The sequence below is a fragment of the Hyperolius riggenbachi genome, chromosome 4, assembly GCF_040937935.1.
Source record: "Hyperolius riggenbachi isolate aHypRig1 chromosome 4, aHypRig1.pri, whole genome shotgun sequence".
NCBI classification, from domain to species: Eukaryota; Metazoa; Chordata; class Amphibia; order Anura; family Hyperoliidae; genus Hyperolius; species Hyperolius riggenbachi.
The window spans coordinates 208,975,991-208,995,479 of record NC_090649.1 but is presented as its reverse complement, the minus strand read 5'-3'; the positions used below and the strand labels follow the sequence as shown (position 1 = coordinate 208,995,479).

Below are 19,489 nucleotides of genomic sequence, written 5' to 3'. Positions count from 1 at the left end.
ATCACTGTCATTGGTTAAAATAGCACTAGTGCTTTGGCCGCTAATCGCCTTAGTGTGAATGGGCTCTAAGAGTTTTAATAACATGCAGTCTCTTAAATGAAAACTTAAGTCAAATATAAAAAATGATTTTTGCTCACCCGGGGCATCCCTCAGCCCCCCGAAGCTGGATGGTGCCCTCGCAGCCCCGCTCCGATTATCCTGTCCCCGCCGGCGGCTACTTCCGGGTTCGGTGACAGCCGCCGACAGGCTGGGAACGCGGCAGATTTTCCGCGTTCCCAGCCGCTAAATCACCCTCTATGCTGCTATAGCGTATATGTTATACGCTATAGCAGCATAGAGGATGATATAGCGGCTGGGAATGCGGAAAATCAGCCGCGTTCCCAGCCTGTCGGCGGCTGTCGCCGAACCCGGAAGTAGCCGCCGGCGGGGACAGGACGATCGGAGCGGGGCTGCGAGGGCACCATCCAGCTTCGGGGGGGGGGGGGGGGGGGGGGGCTGAGGGATGCCCCGGGTGAGTAAAAATCATTTTTTATATTTGACTTAAGTTTTCCTTTAAAGCAAACATTGTGTGTCTGTAAGAAACCCATCTTGTGAAGAATAAAGAACCCCAAATTCTTCCATAAAAACTATCCTAATTTTCACGGCTAGTGCATTAATTAATAAGAGAAAGGTTCTTATTGAATTTAAAAAAAAAAAAAACACTATTTTTTCTTATATCAAAGCCATAAAGGATACAGATCACATTTTAGTGGGATAAATACAAGACATTTACCAGTGTATGTTACTATGCTTCAAACACTGAACTGTGCCCTTCTTGACCCACCTCTGCAAGTGGTACATACACACAGCAGAGACAGTTTGTGTTATGTGGTGGTACTAACCAATGACTGGACCCTGTTTGGCTCAAGAAAACACAAGAATGTGATAGATACTGTTGAGATATCAACAGTTACAAAGCCACAGAGGATTCCCCAAATCAGTATGTGTCCTAACTCTGGCCCTGTATAACATGTATAATGCAACATGCAAGCAACCATTGTCAGCATTTACACAGCTCACCCTGTTGTGTGTATGGTACTTATGTATGCATATTGTCGCACCCTGGTGAGGTAAGTCCGAAGCACTGCATGTCTGTCCCATGAAAGGACGTTTATGTCCCAAGAGAGGATGGTAGGATGTATGCCCCTAATCTTTTTTTCTTTTTTTTAAATAAATTTTATTAAAGTTTTCCAAGTTACAGTACAAAGTTTACAGGTACACAAATTTAACATTGTGAAGATTATCCACAACCACCACATTACAGGAAAGATATTGCAGTTTTAGAGCAGGTGCAGAGACGAGCAACAAAATTGATATGAGGAATGGAAGGTCTCACTTACCAAGAAAGGTTAGATAAACTGGGTTTATTTAGTTTGGAAAAAAGACGCCTTAGAGGGGATCTAATTAAAATGTATAAATACGCCAGAGGGCAATATAAAAGCTTGGCGGATGAGCTTCTTGTCCCTAGGGTTTTACAAAGGACTAGGGGACATGATCTGTGCATGGAGGAAAAATGTTTTAGCCATTTATTAAGGAAAAGGTTCTTTACAGTAAGAGTGATTAAGATGTGGAATGCATTGCCACATTAATGAGACCCTGTAACGAAAAAAGTTCCCCTGGGGGGTACTCACCTTGGGAGATGGAAGCCTCAGGGTCCCAATGAGGCTTCCCCCTCCTCTGTAGCTGCAGGCAGTCCAGCGCTGGCTCCCCCGAAGTGTCCCAGCATCCTCCCTCGACAAGGCTGACAAGCGCTGATTTATTTACCTTTCCGGGCTCTAGCGGGGGCGCTGTTGCGGCTTTCCGCACAGAGATAGGCGAAAATAACCGATCTCCGTTGGGTCCGCTCTACTGCGCAGGCGCAGGAGACTTGCACCTGCGCAGTAGAGTGGCCCGACAGCGATCGGCTATTTCCGCCTATCTCCGAGGCGGAGAGCCGATACTGCGCCTGCGCTGGAGCCGGGAAGGTAAATATTTACATCCCCACTGTTCGGGGAGCTTAACCTCCTTAGCGGTAACCCCGTGTGTGACACGGGGTAAGCCGCCGGAGGGTGCCGCTCAGGCCCTGCTGGGCCGATTTAAATAATTTTTTTTTGCTGGACGCAGCTAGCACTTTGCTAGCTGCGCCAGCACCCCGATCGCTGCCGCCGCGCGCCCCATCGCCGCTATCCGGTGCGGCGCGCGCCCCCCCTCCCCCCCCTGCGCTGCCTGGCCAATCAGTGCCAGGCAGCGCCAAGGGGTGGATCGGGTCTCCCAATGACGTCCCGACGTCGCTGACGTCGGTGACGTCATCCCGCCCCGTTGCCATGGCGACGGGGGAAGCCCTCCAGGAAATCCCGTTCTTTGAACGGGATTTCCTGATCGCCTATCGCCGGAGGCGATCGGCGGGGCTGGGGGGATGCCGCTGAGCAGCGGCTATCATGTAGCAAGCCCTGGGCTCGCTACATGATTTAAAAAAAAAAAAAATTTAAAAAAAAAAACTGCTGCGCTGCCCCCTGGCGGTATTTTTCATACCGCCAAGGGGGTTAATCTCCGCCGCCGTGGGACCGAGGAGGACGAGGATCCGGAGGCTTCCCTCACCCCAGATGAGTACCCCCAGGGGAGGTTTTTCTCAGTACAGATTTTTTTTAAGTAGTTATGGCAAATTCTATATCTGCATTTAAAGAGGGCTTAGATGCTTACCTTGCATTGAAAGACATCCATGGCTATAATTACTAGATAATGCCCAGCAGTGGCACAACTAAGGAGCTATGGGCCCTGGTGCAAGTTTTACATTGGGCCCCCCCAAGCATCCCACACATAACAGTTGATACAGCGCACCAAAACCTGCCAAGGACAGTCACAGTGTCAGGTGCAAGAAGAGGATGGGGAACAATTTGTTAATGATTACTACTATTCAAAGCATCTATAAAAGTGATCATTACCAGCACAGGACCAATAAAGAGCTGATACTGTGGATGAGGGAGGCCCCCTAGTGTGCCCCTCTGGCCCAAAGGCCCTGGTGCAATCACAACCTCTGCACCCCGTATTGCTACGCCACTGATGCCCAGTGCTGTTGATCCAGGGATTTTACCTGATTGCCATCTAGGGCCTGATTCACAAAGCGGTGCTAACCTAGTTAGCACGCCTAAAGACATTGTGTGTGCTAACTAGGGTGCTAAGTACTTAGCACGCACCAAAGTAAAACAGATCGCGCGCAAAGTACCGGGCGCAAAACTTTGCGCGCACAGAAACGTCGCCCCCGAAGAGCCTATAACGGCGCGTCGCTATAGGCGCACTGGGTGCGCCGTTTTCGACGCACCCGGTACAATGTTTCACACGCAAAACTTTGCGCGTGGTACTTTGCGCGTGAGCGCTAATTAGCACGCGCAAAAGGATTTTTAGGTGTGACGAGTATCTTTTCACAAGCGTGCTAACAGTTAGCACCGCTTTGTGAATCAAACCCCTGATGTCGGAAAGGAATTTTTTCCCTTTTGGGGCTAATTGGACCATGCTTTGTAAGGGCTTTTTTCGCCTTCCTCTGGATCAGCAGGGATATGTGAGGGAGCAGGCTGGTGTGATGTTGTACTTTATATTCCAGTTGAACTCAATGGACGTATGTCTTTTTTCAACCCAAATAACTATGTAACTATGTATTAACAAGCAAAGAAATATATGGAAATACAAAAATCATCATTCTAAGGTTAAGTATAGATTGGAGTAGGTTCATATCGCCAGTTACTGGGATATACAAGAAGACATGCTTTAGAACCAGACTGTCAGGTAAGTTGAACAAATCAATGTTATCATACACCTTCTATTTAAATCTTTTTAACCTCTTGAGGACCAGTGGTTTATACCCCCTAGTGACCAAGCGATTTTTTACAATACAGCACTACAGCACTTTGCCACTTTAACGATTTATTGCTCGGTCATACAACTTAGCAACAAAATGAATTTTACCTCCTTTTCTTGCCACTACTAGAGCTTTCTTTTGGTGGTCTCTGATTGCTGCTGCAAATTTTTTTTTTATTATTAATTAAAATTGTTTATTTTTTTAAATAAAAATCAATTTCTTTTTATTACCCAGGCCCCAAAATTGGCCTTAGACTGCAATCCATACACTACACTACACTCTTATAAGCATCAGTCTATGAGAGACATTAGATTGTGTGCGGTTGAAAGGGACAGTTAGGTGACAGGGATCTCCTGTGTACAGTGCTGCTCTAGATCGCAGCTCTTTACACATATACTTGTGTTTTCTTTTTCTTTATTTCAGCCTGCCAGGTCCGATCGCATCTGGCAGGCTGATCACGAATCCCCACTGTGTTTACGAGCACCGCATCTTCCCTGCTAATCCCGCCTACCGCACTTTGTCGCCAATCAGTGGTAGGCAGTCCCCCACCACCCATCGGCGTTAGGCGGTCGGGAGGTGGTTAAAGGACAACTGTAGCGAAAGGGCTATGGAAGCTGCCATATGTATTTCCTTTTAAGCAATACCAGTTGCCTGGTTATCTTGCTGATCCTCTGCCACTAATACTTTCAGCCATACATCCTGAACAAGCATGCAGCAGATCAGATTATTGTCAGATCTGGCAAGATTAGCTGCATGCTTGTTTCTGGTCTGATTCAGAGACTATGGCAGCCAAATAGAAAAGCAGGGCTGCCAGGCAACTGGTATTGTTTAAAAGGAAATAAATATGGCAGTCTCCATATCCCTCTTGCTACAGTTATCCTTAAAGGAGATCACTGTCAGATGATTGTGTCTTAAAGGGATACTGTAGGGGGGTCGGGGGAAAATGAGTTGAACTTACCCAGGGCTTCTAATGGTCCCCCGCAGACATCCTGTGCCCGCGCAGCCACTCCCCAATGCTCCGGCCCCACCTCCAGTTCACTTCTAGAATTTCAGACTTTAAAGTCTGAAAACCACTGCGCCTGTGTTGCCATGTCCTCGTTCCCGCTGATGTCACCAGGAGCGTACTGCACAGACACAGACCATACTGGGCCTGCACAGTATGCTCCTGGTGACATCAGCGGGATCGAGGACACGGCAATGCAGACGTAGTGGTTTTCAGACTTTAAAGTCTGAAATTCCAGAAGTGAACCAGAGGCGTGGCCGGAGCATCAGTGAGTGGCTGTGTCGGCACAGGATGTCTACGGGGGACCATTAGAAGCCCCGGGTAAGTTCAACTAATTTTCCCCCGACCCCCCTACAGTATCCCTTTCTTAGTGGGGTATTATAACCGGGTTATCTACTGTGAAATATTTCCAACTCTATGAAGTTAAGTGTTACTCTGAGAAGAGGGAGAGAGAAACATAAGGTGATAGGCAGAGGGAAGAAGAGCAAAGCGTAAACAGAAGGGAGAAAAGAGAAGCGTAACGCACAGCGACCCCCAGGACCTCACAGAACCCCCAGAATCCTCCCCACCATATCCAGCAAACCTACTCGAATTGCCACTGATCTTTTTGCAGGTTGATGCACTGCATTATCATTAAAGTTTATTACATTTTATTTATAGAGCGCTAACATATTATGTATTGCTGTACGCTAGATAGAGGAGATATCACAACATTAAACAATGTTACACAGGGACATTACAGCATTAAACAACGGTACATAAAATAGTGATGGTGCACAGGTGGCAATATAGGGATAAATATAGCAGAGGAGTTTTTAGAAATCTGTTCAGAACTGTATTAGACATCTTAAGAAATCATCAAATAGCGCAGTTTTCTTCTTAACCTCTTGAGGACCACAGGCTTACATCCCCCTAGTGACCAGGCCATTTTTTACAACTCAGCACTGCGCAGCTTTAAAGGACAACTGAAGCGAGAGGAATATGGAGGCTGCCATATTTATTTCATTTTAAACAATACTAGTTACCTGGCAGCCCTGCTGTGCTATTTGGATGCAGTAGTGTTTGAACAACACCAGAAACAAGCATGCAGCTAATATCAGATCTGACAATAATTAAATGTAATTAAAACCGTTTCACATACTGCCACACCTGCACACACATAAAAGTACCTGACATTTCTTGTAAAAAATTCATATATCTATATAGTTCCTATGGTCATTAGTGTTCTCACTGTGACAATGATAAAATAGTCCCAAAAACAGGTTTAAAAAAGTACTACTTTGTATGTATTCACAAAGTAGGCATATAGCTACGAGCTGTCCATAGAGTTCCACTCCTTACTTCAGATATCAATATGGCCAATACAGTCAGTAGGCAGGAGTATTACTGTCAGTGCTGTACATAGTAATAATGCCCAGCGATCCTCCATTTCTTTATCAAAACGAAATATTGCAATCATAGTAACAATGTTATGGTGAGTTTACAGTGACCACCACTGCAAGATAACCTACATGTTTGGGCTTACCCTGGAGTTAAGGCCTGTACACACGCTCAACAAAATTGCCTGATTGTTGCACAACTTAAGTCCATTTTAGACTGTTGGACGACAATCAAGTGTGTGTACACGTGCAAACGACTTGACAAGCGACTGATAACAGGCGTTGCGCCCAGTCCAACTGTTGAATCTATGGTGGCCTACGGTCATCTGATATTGTGCAGATGGTCCATGTGTATAAGTCCTTTGAACGACTGTTAAACGACTTCTACTTGTTTTCAATGTGTAGTCGTTCCGCTATCATGCACAGTAGGTAAATGAGTTGGTCGCTTATCCGTCCGGATGTGTGGACATACAGGTCGTGCCGTACATCAGGTCATTCAATTCATCGTTTCAAGCAGGTGGTCGTTTGCACATTGTGCGCTTGTTGAATTTGTGTATGTAGCTTTATACTTATCCTTCATTCACAGTGATGATAATATAGATTAGCATACTGAGTCACTCTGGACAGAGTTTAGGGAGGTGCAGGAGGAGGGAGGAACAATAAAGGGGAAGACGCTGAGAGAAGTGAAAGTAGCTGCCATTTAGACAGCTGCATCAACATAAGCAAGAGATCCACAGGACTCATCTCGTTATTTATCTTAATTGCTGCGCCTACATAACCCCAACTAGACTCAGGTAAGGTGACTGAGCTGTAAACTATAGCATAATGCTGAGATATTGAGTAATCATGTCAACTGAATTGCACAAGAATGAAACTGTTTGGAAACTGAAGCAGTAACGTTTTCACTAAGCTTCCACTAGGGCAGGACAATTATATAGCACGTCTTGGTCTTGGTTGACGTATACCCCCTCACTGAAAATCAGCTGTAGTAGTATATCGATTGATTTATTGCCTCAGCTGTGACTGAATTGTAGAACGTAGAAAAGAGCAGCGTGGAAAGAACAGGAAACATGTCTGTACATAGCTCGCTGCAGAACATTGTGTGACCACAGGGTGGCATTGATGTGCAGTAATCCCTCATGAGTTTATAAACAAGAGTGAACCTGTGCCCATTAGTTTCTATTTTTACTGACTGTGTCACACCAGAAGTGTTCCTCACCATATGGTGAGAAACACTTCTGTTGTGACAGTCAGATAGCATCTCAACTGAACAAAGTGTAGCTAGAAATGGCCCGAACGGTTCGACAGCGAACAGATTTGCGCGAACATCGCTGGTTCGCGTTCGTAGTGAACCGCGAACTATATGCGAGTTCGACCCGTCCCCTATACTACATCATTAGGCTCAACTTTGACCCAGAGGAACCTGCTGTAGACATAGGGAAAGCTTAGTTATTTGTAATACTAGTCACTGCATACCTGTTCAAGGTACCCGTGTGTGTGACAGCTGCACATTTGTAATACTAGTCACTGCATATCTGTTTACGGTACCTGTGTGTGTGACAGCTGCACATTGTATTGATATCAGTCACTGCACACCTGTTCAGTGCACCTACGTGACCGTACTCAGTGTTGTATTATATACTAGTCACTGCATACCTGTTCACAGTACCTGTGTGTGTGACAGCTGCACATTTGTAATACTAGTCACTGCATACCTGTTCACGGTACCTGTGTGTGTGACAGCTGCACATTTGTAATACTAGTCACTACATATCTGTTCACGGTACCTGTGTGTGTGACAGCTGCACATTTGTAATACTAGTCACTGCATATCTGTTCACGGTACCTGTGTGTGTGACAGCTGCACATTTGTAATACTAGTCACTGCATACCTGTTCACGGTACCTGTGTGTGTGAAAGCTGCACATTTGTAATACTAGTCACTGCATACCTGTTCACGGTACCTGTGTGTGTGACAGCTGCACATTTGTAATACTAGTCACTGCATACCTGTTCATGGTACCTGTGTGTGTGACAGCTGCACATTGTATTGATACCAGTCACTGCATACCTGTTCAGTGCACCTACATGACTGCACTCAGTGTTATATTATATACCAGTCACTGCATAACTGTTCACTGCACTTGTGTGTGTGACAGCTGCACATTTGTAATACCAGTCACTACATACCTGTTCACTGCACCTGTGTGACAGCTGCACATTGTATTGTAATACCAGTCACTACATACCTTTCACTGCACCTGTGTGACTGCACATTGTATTAGTCAAGTCAGTGCATACCTTTCTCTTCATCCCCATCCATCATATGGACAAAACAGGCAGAGGCAGACCCAGAGGCAGGCCACCCGGAAGGTCTGTTCGAGGTCATGCTGACATGATTTTGTGCAGCCCTGGACCAAAGTACAGTGCTCAGAAGAAGGCACGTGCCATCAACTCCCAAGATTGTCAGGACGTAGTTGACTATTTAACACAGAACACCTCATCTTCCGCAGGCACCAGCGCTACTACAAGCACCACATCTTCTACGACACTTCGCAGGAGTTATTTGGTGGGGGAATTCACTGATTCACAGCCATTATTGTTACAACAAGATGAAGGCGCTAAGCAAGTTACACCACCTCATATGTCTGAGTTAGGCGACAATATGGACTTAAGGTTTGAGGAGGAGGATGATGAAGTACCTGCTGCTGGTTTTGGAGGTTTCCGATACAAGCGAAGCTGAGGAGGAGGATGATGATACTGCCATGGATGCCACGTGGGATCCTAATAGATAAGATGACCAAGGGGACAGTTCAGAGGGGGAGTCACAGAGGAGTAGGAGGAGACGAATCGCTGAAAGAAGCAAGGGGAACTCATCGTCAGAAACAGCTGGTGGCAGTGTCTAGCGCAATGTATCGCCACCTATGGACAGCCAGCCAACATGCCCTTCAACGTCAGCTGCTGACGCCACCATAGTACCATCATCCCAGGGCTCAGCGGTGTGGAATTTTTTTTGTGTGTCTGCCTCAGATGAGAGCAATGCCATCTGTTCTCTCTGCCACCAAAAATTGAGCCGTGGAAAGGCCAACACCCACGTAGGGACAACTGCCTTACGAGGGCACATGGAGAAAAAGCACAAACTGCAATGGGAAGATCTCGCCATGGTTTGCACCAGTCCAGCACGGCTGTTACTACACAAACAGCGGTTTGCGGTGCGTTACACAGTGAGTTTGGTCTGTCAGTGTGAAGCAGTACATTAATTACACTACCTGATTGATGTATACACATGCAAGATGTTTAAAAGCACTTTAGGCCTCCAATTTAGCATGCAATGTCATTTCTGCCCTTAAAACACTGCTGTGCGTCAAATCCTGATTTTCCCCCCGGACTTTTGGCCTGTATCCCACTCCGCCATGCCCGCCTCCAGGTGTCAGATCCCTTAAAACATCTTTTCCAGCACTTTTGTGGCCAGCATAAATGTTTGTAATTTTCAAAGTTCGCCTCCCCATTGAAGTCTATTGCGGTTCGCGGAAGTTCACGGTCGAGGTTCGCGAACCTAAAATCGGAGGTTCGAGCCATCTCTAAGTGTAACACTAATACTTTCAGCCATGGACCCTGAACAAGCATGCAGATCAGATATTTTTGACTGAAGTGTGCCTGGATTAGCTGCATGCTTCTTTCAGGTGTGTGATTCAGACACTGCTGATGCCTGAAAGATTAGCAGTAAATAAATATTGCAGCCTCCATATCCCTGCTACTTTAGGTGTCCTTTAAATTCAGACCACAGTACCTAAAGACTGTGAAGTCTGTACATGAGTTAAAGTGTACTTGTAGGGGGGAGAAAGTGCCCCTACAGGGTACTTACCTTAGGAGGGGGAAGCTTCTGGATCCTGGAGAGGCTTCCCCGTCCTCCTCCTCCGGCCTGTTCCTGTGCTGAGACCTCCCCAAAAAATTCACTAGTCAACAGCTTGCACATGTGCACTAGCACCGGTTGCAAGTGGCCGGGAAACAAACACATTTGGCTGACAAGCAGTTAGGTGTATTGCTGTCAACTGTTCTTTTTAGAAAGAGCCCTAAGTATAGAGCAATGGACAACCAGCAAAACTAGACCAGGTTCTTTTATAAAAAGTTTGTAGGTAAAAGTTTGCAGACCTCATAAAATATTAAGGTAGTACTGGATTTTTGTAGACAGCAGAGAGAGATGGCAGCGCATCCTAAACCAGGCCGCATCTGAATGAGTAGCAGCTGAGGTGTGCAGAGTCTATTATAGACAAGACTTGCATCCAAAACAGATGCTACAAATATGCACCAGTGACCCTAACTTCTAATTAAACCAGAAATTGGCATGCAAACACAAGTATAACCTAGGAGAAGCTAGCCAACAATTAGTCCTGGAAAGTTCTAATTGCAGATGTGGGTTTGCTACTGCAATTGTACAACCACTACTTCTCAGTTCTTGCTATAATCTATTATGAGCCAAGTGAGGGTTGACACACTTGTCCCAGGTTGCCTGGAGAATTAAAACTGTTATCAATTAAGATAAAACAGCCCCGTTGGTACAAATGCAGTGCAGCCTCCGTGTTTGAATCCCCCGCCGTGGGGGACTTCGGAAGTCTTCGGGAGCCGAGTCCTCCCGAAGACAGGCATCTCCATACTGCGCACATGCTAGTGCGCGATAGAGGGCGCTCACACGTGGGCAGTATGCAGCGGCCAGTCTTCTGGAGCATTTGGTCTCCCGAAGACTTTCTGAAGTTACCTTCGCCAGCGGAGCAAGCAGTAATTGACCAAATTAGTCAAATACTGCTCCCAGGGACAGCGCTGTACCGAGGGCACCGGGAGAGGAGAGGGAAGGCTCATTAGGACACAGAGCATTCCCTCTCCTTAGGTAAGTATCTGGCTTTGTTTTTTACCCTACGGTTCACATTTACTTTAACGCTCTCTTAGGCCTTGTTCACATAATAAATCACAAATGCTGACGTCAGCGTTTTGCAATTTTGTGCGCAATTTTTTTAGCGCTTACCTGATGTCAGTCAGGAAGTGAACTCTTTCACCCAGAAATGAATACAATGTATTTATTCATGAAAGCACTGGGGAAATTGCTATACAAAGCGCGTTTTCAAGTGCTTTGCGTTTTTCCTATACCTTCCATTGAGAAATCGCCACAAAAATGGTACAGGCAGTGCTTTGGTGAGTGGATCGGCATCGAACCACTTATATGTGACCACTCATAGGGAATCATTGCACAAGCACTTTTAGGGCAATTTTAAAAATCGCCTCACAGTTCTCCACTAGTATGCAAAAACTGTTCAGGTGAGGGTTGTAAACTTTTGCTTCAGCTGGCATTTCCCTAAAAATTTCAGTCCAGGTCTGCTGGAAAACACAGGCTCTCCAATCTTAGCGAGGGCTGAAACCCACTAGGTGTGCTTTGGCAGCACTTGCCGATCATCGACAACTGGCAAAGTGCTTTGCCAGTCAGATCCTGTTTGGGCCTGGCCCAGGAACAGCATTACAATCGCAGAGCAATTGCAAATGCTACTTGCAGCAGTTTGGAAGCAATGCTGGAGCAATTGCATCAGCAACTACAGTAGCCAAGTAGGGTTGCTGCAGTATACTGGTATGAGGATATACCACGGTTTGATTGTGCATGGTAATCATCATCTCATTTTACCAGTTTTCGGGGGGCAGGGCGACGCAGCGACGAGTGCACGAACAGCGGCGGGGATAAGTAAATACTCACTTGCTGGCAGCCTTGTCCTCCATGGCTTCATTGTACTTCCTGTCCTTGCATCACATTTTCCTGTAACAGCACCCCCTGGGCGCTATTACAAGGAGATGATGCAAGAACAGGAAGTACAATAAAGCCAGTATAGGTGTGAGGACCAGGCTGCCAGCAAGTGAGTATTTATCCCCGCACTGCGACCCTCATCACGCCTCCCTGGCTCTCTATGTAAAAGGCTGCTTTTAATCATTCATGCTACTTGGATGCATAGTTCTCTTTTTCTTAGGTCTTAAAGCAGAGCTACAGGCACCACACTGATTATGGTCCTAGCAGCAGTTACTACATTGATATTTTAAAGAAATCTTACAGCTGTTCTATGACAAAATCATACTTATTTTTCTGTTTTGCTAGTGAAATGAGAAGATTTTGATTTGCTGGCTGAAAGATGCAGCATCATGAAGGGTGTTATTTGCATCCTGCTGTCTTGCTTGTACTTACATTGTGGGTCAAGAATCCTCAAGAAACCTTCAACCAAACTTTTTGAGCAACATCTAAATAGCATATAAAGCCTTTACATTGCAGATATAAGGAAAGCCGGCGGGTATATCCTTCCCTGAAAACTCTTTTTTACATCTATTCTGTGGCTTTCTCCTTTACTATACATCACACTGATGCAGAACATCCAGCCATTCACTATTTATATATGGACCATGTTACCAGAGTTGCATTAAATAAACTTAACAGGGGCAAACCCAGGATTTTCAAGGGGGAGGGGGGGGGGGGATTCCTGAAGGGTCTCTGGCTACACCTATCCCAGTGTACCTATGCTGAGGCCACTTACTACTGGCTACACCTATTCCTGTCTACCTATGCTGCAGCCACCTACTACTGGCTACACCTATCCCTGTCTACCCATGCTGGGGCCACTTACTACTGGCTACACCTATCCCTGTCTACCTATGCTGCGGCCACCTACTACCGGCTACACCTATCCCTGTCTACCCATGCTGGGGCCACTTACTACTGGCTACACCTATCCCTGTCTACCTATGCTGCGGCCACCTACTACCGGCTACACCTATCCCTGTCTACCCATGCTGGGGCCACTTACTACTGGCTACACCTATCCCTGTCTACCTATGCTGCGGCCACCTACTACCGGCTACACCCATCCCTGCCTTTCTATGCTGCGGCCACCTACTACCGGCTACACCTATCCCTGCCTACCTATGCTGCGGCCACCTACTACCGGCTACACCTATCCCTGCCTACCTATGCTGCGGCCACCTACTACCGGCTACACCTATCCCTGTCTACCTATGCTGCGGCCACTTACTACTGGCTACACCTATCCTTGGCTACCTATGCTGCAGCCACCTACTTCTGCCAACACCTATCCCTGTTTACCTATGTTGCGGCCACCTACTACTGGGGTGGGGGGGCACATTTTTTAATGTGGGGGCTGGGTCCAAATAATTGTATAATACCGTATACCATAATACCACGGTATTTTTTTGGATGGTTATCATACTGTGCAACCCTATATCCAAGTCATGATTTTGAATTGCAGCATTTCCGCGATTATGTAATTCGCGGGCGCTTTGCCCTTCCGCAACATGCTCATAGTGGGTCCCAGCCCTGATTTAGGTCCTTTGAGTCACTGATCTAATTGAACAGCAAATGCTATTCAATGTTGACATTTGTGAGAGCCCTCAACATCACATATGAATATACCAAAACATTTGGGTCATTTGAGTACAAGAAGTGTAAAGTTGCGTACACACATGCGACTATAGTCGATTGAAACAATCGTTCCCCGATCATTTAAAACGACGATCGTTTTTAAAAAAACCTCCAACGATCATTAAGTCAAACGATGGACGAGCTAGATCGTTAAAAACGAAAGATCTGCCTTGGCTTAGTTTTTTAACCAGTTCGGCCTTTCTGGACGAGCTTTCTCGTCCAGAAAGGCACTGCTGCTTTCAATGCGTGGTGCGCGCACCCGCCGCCCGCCGCTAGCCCCCCGATCAGTGAATGGGAATATAATTCCCATTCACCGATCTAACTTCCCCGCAGAAATACCGACGCTTTCTCTTCAGAGAGCGTGGTATTTCTGCCCCCAGGAAACAACTCCTCTGAATTTCTGTTCCTGGATGCAAGATTGTTCGCATCCAGGACTTTTCTCCATCTTGTGGCCAAATAGTAAACCCACATACATTTTTTATTAAAAAAAAAAAAAAAAAAAGATACAATTAAAAAAAAAAAAAACAACATAAATAGTTACCCAAGGGTCTAAACTTTTTAAATATACATGTCAAGAGAGTATGTTATTATATTATTTAAAATTATAAGCTTCTAAATAGTGATGGACGCAAATTGAAAAAATGCACTTTTATTTCGAAATGAAATATCGGCACCATAAATTGTGATAGGGACATCGTTTAAATGGTGTAATTAACGGGACAGATGGGCAAATAAAATACATGGGTTTTAATTACGGTAGCGTATATTAATTTCAAACTATAATGGCCAAAAACTGAGAAATAATGAATTTTTTTCATTTCTTTCTTAATCTTCCTGTTAAAATGGATTTAGAAAAAAATAATTCTTAGCAAAATGTAGTACCCAAAGAAAGCCTAATTAGTAGCGGAAAAAACAAGATATAGATCAATTCATTGTGATAAGTAGCAATAAAGTTATAGGCGAATGAATGGGAGGTGAACGTTGCTCGATTGCATGAGATTTTCGGCACTGCGGCGCTGAACCGGTTAAACGACGATCGTTTGTAAAACTAGTACATCGTTAGAAAACGGTCATTCGTACTAGGCTTGACATGCACATTTTGTTATATCTCAATAGAAGTTATCATTTTAATGTGCAAGCACAACATGTGGTTTTCGTTATTTAACGTTCGTTCTATGAATGTGTCCAGTGTTGCCAACTCATCCCTTTAATTACTGACGCATCTAAGTTATACAGGTTCTGGACTATTTGCACATAATCAGTGCCTTAACTGCATCTACCTAGCCACAAAACCTGTATAATTCATATGCGTCAGTAAAGGGATGAGTTGGCAACACTGAATGTGTCCTGTGACACATTAATTGCTCCATGATTATACCATAATTGTAATTTAAATGGACACTAAAACAGCACAGAGTGTTATTTTTTTATGTGTTTTCAACGCTGTATTATCTAAATGCACTACCGACATACCTACAGTATGAGTTCTCGTACTGTAATGTAATATACGTAACGTTAGTTTTATAGTGTAAGTACGCTTTGAACCATTTGTTACGTGCGGGCGGAACTTCCTATGATGTCACTTCCAGGAACAGTATGTGACATCTTCACTGTACAGAAGATATAATAATGTCTAGACGTGAGCCCGTCGCAGAAAACACTCATTTTCCAGTATTCTACTGTGATGTTGTTCCAGATCGTTCATTAACAAATGATCAGATCATTACACACTTTTAAAACTACTTTTGCTTAAGTCGTTCTTTCATCAATTAAAAGATCGTTCGTCGTTCACAATGAACAATCGTTGTCGTATATGTGTACGTAGCTTTAGGATGCCCTAAAATCTATGGGAACTCTGTTTGCGCTACATAGCAGTAGATCCATCTCTGACCATCTGCTGCCAGATACACATTATTGGATCTTGTTTTGGCTTAGCAATTGGTCCCTGAGATGCAGGAGGGCCTGTCTGCATGCATGCACAACCATTGAGCTAGCCATACACAGATCAATAATGGTGCAATATGGTCTTATTGGAAATCATTTGGATAGTGTTCAATTCTCTGGTCACAATGCACACTCAATCTCTATTAGAATTAAGGAGAAAGCTATCATTATTATTATTTAGTATTTATATAGCGCTGACATCTTTCGCATCGCTGTACAGAGAATATAGTCTTTGTCACTAACTGTCCCTCAGAGGGGCTCACAATCTACTCCTTACCATAATTATATGCCTGTATTGTGTAGTGCATGTATCATAGTCTATGGCCAATTTATGGGGAAACCAATTAACTTATCTGTATGTTTTGGGGATGTGGAAGGAAACCAAAGTGCTCAGAGGAAACCCACATAGACACTCCTTACTGATGTTGACCTTGCTGGGATTCGAACCAAGGACCCAGCACTGCAAGGCGAGAGCACTAACCACTACACCACCGTGCTGCACTATCATCTACAGCTAGTATTGAAGCAGTGCAATGTTCTGCAACCATTGATTTCCTAGCGCTCCTCTCCCTCACACTTGCTTAGAGATTTCACAAGTCCTTTCCCACAGATATTGCTTCTCATCAGATAACTGGGCTTGGGCTGGGGAGCTATGCGCAAATAACATCACGCATGTGCATCAGGTCCATAGTGACAGGTGTACTCTGTGCTGATAAAAATGCAGGGATGTATGTTTCCTGGTCCCAGCAGTGAGCTCTTATGGAGAATAGGAATTGTACAGCATATATTACAAGATTAATACTGATTTAAGCTACGTACAGATAACTATCATTTGGGAAAACAGATAATGCCGATGCCGATGAACGTGTGTTCGCCATCTGGAATGCCGTTCAACTTATTGAATGAGCTCATACAACATATACGGATTGGCTATATGTTCAAACGGACGATCAATAATAAATATTGCTCGTGCATACAGAAGTGACGTCAGAGTTTGTTGGGTGACGATTGTTTGCAACGATCGTTATCTAATGAGATCCATATACACTTTTAGAAATAAATAATCATTGTTCAATCAGATCCGTCCTGACGCATCCACATTTTCCACTGATGTCAATTGTTCATCATTAGTTTAAATGATGGTTTGTGAAAGTTTTGTGCACTATTATCTGACAAGAGATCGTTTCGGTGCTGTTTCAAATGACTCTAGTTGAAAATGTGTACGTAGCTAAGGGTCTCAACCAGAAACCTGTTAAACCTAGCTTCATAGTTAGTTGTACACAAAGTTAAGTGGATTGGTTTTGTTGTCCAGAGATCATAAATATGCATCATACATGGAAACTGAAAGTGAATTAATTTATTTTTTGTCTCTACAGGTATTCCAGTTCCTTAAATATTCAAAATGGGATCACCTGAAAAGAATGGCCACCTGAAAAAGATAAATGAAGTTAAGGGACCAGCATCTTCAGCATACAGGTCACCGTGTGAGCAGCCTGCCAGCAGGAGAACCTATCAGGGAAGAGCAGGCAATATGCCTGCACCATCTCCTAAAGAACCACGATGTGCCAGTGAACCACCAGATTTACATGTGATTAGAGACAGTCATCCAACCACACGGAGCACAGGAAGCACCTCTGCTGGTGCAAAGAAAACAACTCATGTCAGTCAAAACAAAACAGCTTCAAAAGAAGCTAGTAGTTCTAAACAGTATGCCTATGGGGCTTCTTCCAAGGCTCAGGCAGTGTCAGAGTCTAGTGTTATGGCCCTCCTCTCTCAGAATGACATACAGGATATAGAGAGACAGACTCGAGGGCAGTATAGGAACCAAGACTGGCACCACTGGCGTCAGAATCGTATTACAGCGTCCTTGGCACATCAGATATCGCACAGCAAATTTGCTAATCAGAAAACAAATGAGATTCCTCAGTCCTATCTAAAAGCTGTGCTGGGCACTGGACCCAGAGTACAAACAAAAGCTATGAGCTGGGGTGTTAAGAATGAGAAAAATGCTGTGCGGAACTATGAGAGGCAAGCATCAAAGAATAGAGGCAGAGAAGTGCAGGTGGAAGACTGCGGCCTCTTCATACATCCAACCAAGAACTGGCTGGCAGCAAGTCCAGATGGAATAGTGAAAGACAAGAATACAGGAGAGGAGCTATGCATTCTAGAGGTGAAGTGTCCATATAAACACAGGGAGCACACAGTACGGGAGGCCTGTGCTGACCGCGACTTCTGCCTCGCTATGAATGGAGATTCCTTTATCCTAAAGCCAAAACATTCTTATTATACTCAGGTACAATGCCAGCTGGCTTCAACAGGGATGGAAAATGCAGACTTTGTTGTGTATACAAACAAGGAGACTGTGATTGTCCCGGTGAATTTTGACCCAGAATTCTGGGAAGAGACTGAACCAAAGCTTGAAAAATTTTATCGAGAGGCTGTACTGCCACAAGTAAAGGTGCATTATGCAGCAGGCAAGGATCAGAAGAAAAACATCTGTGCACCAGAGGAATGAAGGCAGAAATTCAGCACTAGCTGGCAATGATATCAACTAAGGGTCCTTTCTCACTGATCCCAATGCAGTGCAATTATATTTCTATGGTTGGTTCACATTGGGTGCAACGTGCATGTTTACAGTGTCAGTAAAGCATACTTTCATTGTACTGTATGGTCGCATGGCACATCTATCGCGCCATGTGATTTTTTCGGCACTGTTGCAATGCATTGTGCGTCATGTAAAAGAACCCTAAAGCTGACTAAAGGCCTGCTCCTTCTGCATGTATTTTGATACATTTTTGGAAAGCATGCGATTTGCCAATTGCAAGGATGACATGCGGTTATGTAAACTACAATATGTGGTTTCCAGTAGTGCCATCCAGCTCTTTTCGAACGGCAAAACACACTGCCTGCAGCATTTTTTGTGTGATTGCATTTCTGCCCAATTCAGTGTGCTTTGTGTTTGCTTGTGGGAATAACAACAGATATACGGTAGTTTTAGAAAAGTAGACGTGAAAACCACGTAACAGCCCATTATTACAAGTCAGACAAAAACAGCGCTACCAGTAATATGGGCACCATCAAAAGATGTTTTACGCCAGGGTCCATGGCGGCCTGGAGGGAGAATAGTAATTAACGCCACCAGGACTTTTGCAGGAACAGGATGAGCTGTTTTTGGCTTTACTCTGTGTCCAGATTTTACCGACACCTTAATTACATGTATGCTATTATTACATATACACATCCTAATAATGAAAAGAGGCTGAACACAGATTTATGAAAACATTTTTCATATGACTGTTTCAAAGGGCAATAATAGATGTACGTTATGTGAGAATTCTAAATACAGTTACTGCACTTTCTATTTCTTTATGTCTGTATGTATAACTGCTTAGATTTCCAAGTTTCTTCTTAAATAAATCATGCTTTATAGATGCTGCAATATGGACAAATCTAAACAAAAGTAAAACATAAATGACAATAAAATTCATAGTCCAATGCATAGCGTAAGATTACTTTTTCTATTATCGTCAATACATAGAACTAACACTCTTCACCCCGAAGACTGCTGCTGCTAAAATAAAGTATACCTGGATTGAGGCAAAACTACCCAAGGTAAAGCCCATTGGTACGTTCTTGCTGGATCAACATACCTCTCTATGCGTTGTTCGTACCTCATTTCCTGCAGTCTCTGTAGCCACTCCTTCAAAAAAAAAAAATCAAATTTTCACACAGGAAGATAAAGGCTTACTGTGACATTCCATCTTGTCACCCTCCCATTTCCTCTTTCCTGCCCATTCACTCTCCTAGGCATTGGCAAGCCTGCCTCTTCC

General features: G+C 44.5%; 1 protein-coding gene across 1 annotated transcript; it reads left to right on the top strand.

Annotated features, from left to right (window-relative positions):
• The first annotated feature begins 6,932 nt into the window (after window positions 1-6,932).
• On the top strand, window positions 6,933-19,154 carry LOC137570643 (uncharacterized). The gene is made up of 2 exons (XM_068279340.1): window positions 6,933-7,047; window positions 17,036-19,154. Exon 2 carries the CDS (start codon window positions 17,062-17,064, stop codon window positions 18,172-18,174), a length of 1,113 nt encoding a protein of 370 aa, XP_068135441.1. The 5' UTR covers window positions 6,933-7,047; window positions 17,036-17,061; the 3' UTR covers window positions 18,175-19,154.
• Window positions 19,155-19,489: the final 335 nt, after the last annotated feature.